This window comes from Propithecus coquereli, unplaced genomic scaffold (genome assembly GCF_000956105.1).
Source record: "Propithecus coquereli isolate 6110/MARCELLA unplaced genomic scaffold, Pcoq_1.0 Scaffold175, whole genome shotgun sequence".
Lineage (NCBI taxonomy): Eukaryota > Metazoa > Chordata > Mammalia > Primates > Indriidae > Propithecus > Propithecus coquereli.
In genome coordinates, this window is record NW_012142190.1 from 3,794,573 (window position 1) to 3,796,918 (window position 2,346).

The 2,346-nt window shown below is 30.8% G+C and overlaps 1 protein-coding gene across 1 annotated transcript in view; it reads right to left on the reverse strand.

Moving 5' to 3' along the window:
* Positions 1–2,346, reverse strand: part of LOC105808476 — an 84,147-nt gene that overhangs the window by 70,286 nt on the left and 11,515 nt on the right. The window contains exon 3 of the mRNA XM_012642127.1: positions 2,043–2,189. Coding sequence (XP_012497581.1) covers positions 2,043–2,189 — 147 coding nt within the window. The remainder of the gene's footprint in view (positions 1–2,042; positions 2,190–2,346) is intronic.

Genomic DNA, 2,346 nt, shown 5'->3' on the forward strand with positions numbered 1-2,346 from the left:
AAAAAATTAATTGGGGGGGGTGAAAAAAATTAATTGGTAATGATTAATGATCTCTCAATGATTTTTAGTGCTCAGAAGTACTAGGAGATGAAGCTGAATCTGAAATAAATCTAGAAATTTATTTCAGACTTAATATGAACATGCTTCCTCATAATCTGTTTCTCCTCAAAGTTACTTCCCCAAAATAAATTTGGTTAAGTAAGAGTTATTCAGAAAATGGCAGATTTATATACTGTTACTCTTAAGTGAAGTTTATGAAGACAGAGGGAAATGGACACACACTGTATCTAAGAGTTGTCTCATCTGTCCCAAAATTAAACCCTTTTGTATAATTTTCAAATTGTGCTAATTTACATAATAAAATACTTGAAAACACAAGTCCAAATACTAACAAGTATTACTGTGAAATACCGAAACACAGATGAAGATGTATGTATGTAAATATAAATATATATACATTCACACACAAAACATGAGTTAGCACATTCCTACTACATCAGATTTAGTTAAGATAAATATATACAAACACACACATATTAAACAAGATAAAGGTAATACTTATTCAAACGTAAACAGAACTAAATAGTACAAATAAATAGAAATCGTATTCTTACTTCACTAAAGGCAATGTAACAAAGGCCTTGTTGGGAGTACTGAATCTAGTTTTAAGCCTCACAACTTTAAAAAGTAATATAAAAATATGAGAGAACATTTAAAGTTGAAAGAACAGCAAAAGACTTTAAAACAAGACAGAAAGACCATGGGATTCACGACAGGCTTGTTTGGGAGAAAGTTTAGAGGCCATGAAATATTTATGAAAAGATACAAAGAATCATAATGATTAAATAGCATTGTAATTAGCTGAGGTCTTTTTCCTAAAAAAGAGTAAATGATAGCAAAGATTAAAGAAACGTTTTCTATAAAATACTGGGAAGAAAGGTATTAAAAGAGGTAGTAGTGTTTTTTCCCTCATGTTGCAAAGAGAAATGCTTAATTATCTAGGACAGTCCAGGTAAAGCTGTGTTTGAAGACAGGGATGAATGACAAGGCCTGTGAAACGAATTCCATCTAAGTTTTTTAATTCTAAGTAAAGAAACACAATCTAATAAAGAAAACTATCCAGTGAGAAAATTACAGTTGGCTCTTTAGAAAAACTAGTACTAGAAGAAACATAATATTTCATAGGACAAATCTTATGACCAATGCTGTCCAAAATATTTTTATATTAGAATTACTGCATTAAATTGAATACAGAGTAATGAAACATTATTAGAATCACCTAAGAAGTTTCTTCTACCTACACAGTGCCTTGCCTCTTTATCCTTTCCGGAACTTGCAAGTGCATGGGGGTAGGGAGATGGCTTGAGAAGGAGGATGAGGAATATGTATGTATTACATGATGAATATGTACATTATGGAGAAAACTCCCCAGGTGATTGATATACCTACTGTCTAGCTTTGCTGGGGAATTCTGTTTGAATTATGTGATATGCTGATTATAGCTTAAAAATAATTTTGTCACACAGATGAATTAGCTGAAATACAATTTTACCTGTATGATGAATAGGAGAATCAACTAAGGTGCCCTATAACAAGTCAGTATTTAAGATAGTGAAGGAAAAATACTAAAGTTTTATGAAAAGTTAGATTTAGGTATAAACTATAAAAAAAACTGTTCAACATTATCTACAAAATAGATAAAATTAGTTTAAAATTCAATTGTAGAAAAACATCCTAGTTCCTACCCACTATACTACTCAGGTGTTTTTATAACAACCAAAAGTATTACAACAAAAGATTATAAAAACATTTAAAATACAATTTTGTATAAATTTTATTTACACTTTAGAATTTAAACAACTTGCTGGGAACATCCTTTGTGAGGCAACGTAGGTTTTTTTTTATTTGAAACTATTTAACTTTCAAGACAGGCTCACTAGTTTTTCTCAAGGGCAAAAAACAAATGTGTTAGCTGAAAATAGCCAACTTAATGATTATTTGTGACATAAACTTGTTCATGTGAGTCTAGAGAGCCTCCCCACCTCTGTCTCCCCTGTGGAGGAGGAGGTCTTTGCGTGCTTTTGTGTGATGGTTCCACTGAATTCATCACAATAGAGATGGACATTTGATATTCGTAACGATCCAACATCTGAGCAATCTTCTTTCGAGACACACCATGTTTATTCCTCCTATCAAAAAAGAAAAGGATTGTAAATCTTTTTTTTAGAATGTGTAGGCTTAAAGATTAAACTGTTTCAGAGGAACAGCATATAGATTCTAAATTATATTTTCAAAATAAACATTGTAAGATATATTTCATTTACACACATTTTATATAAAAAGTTT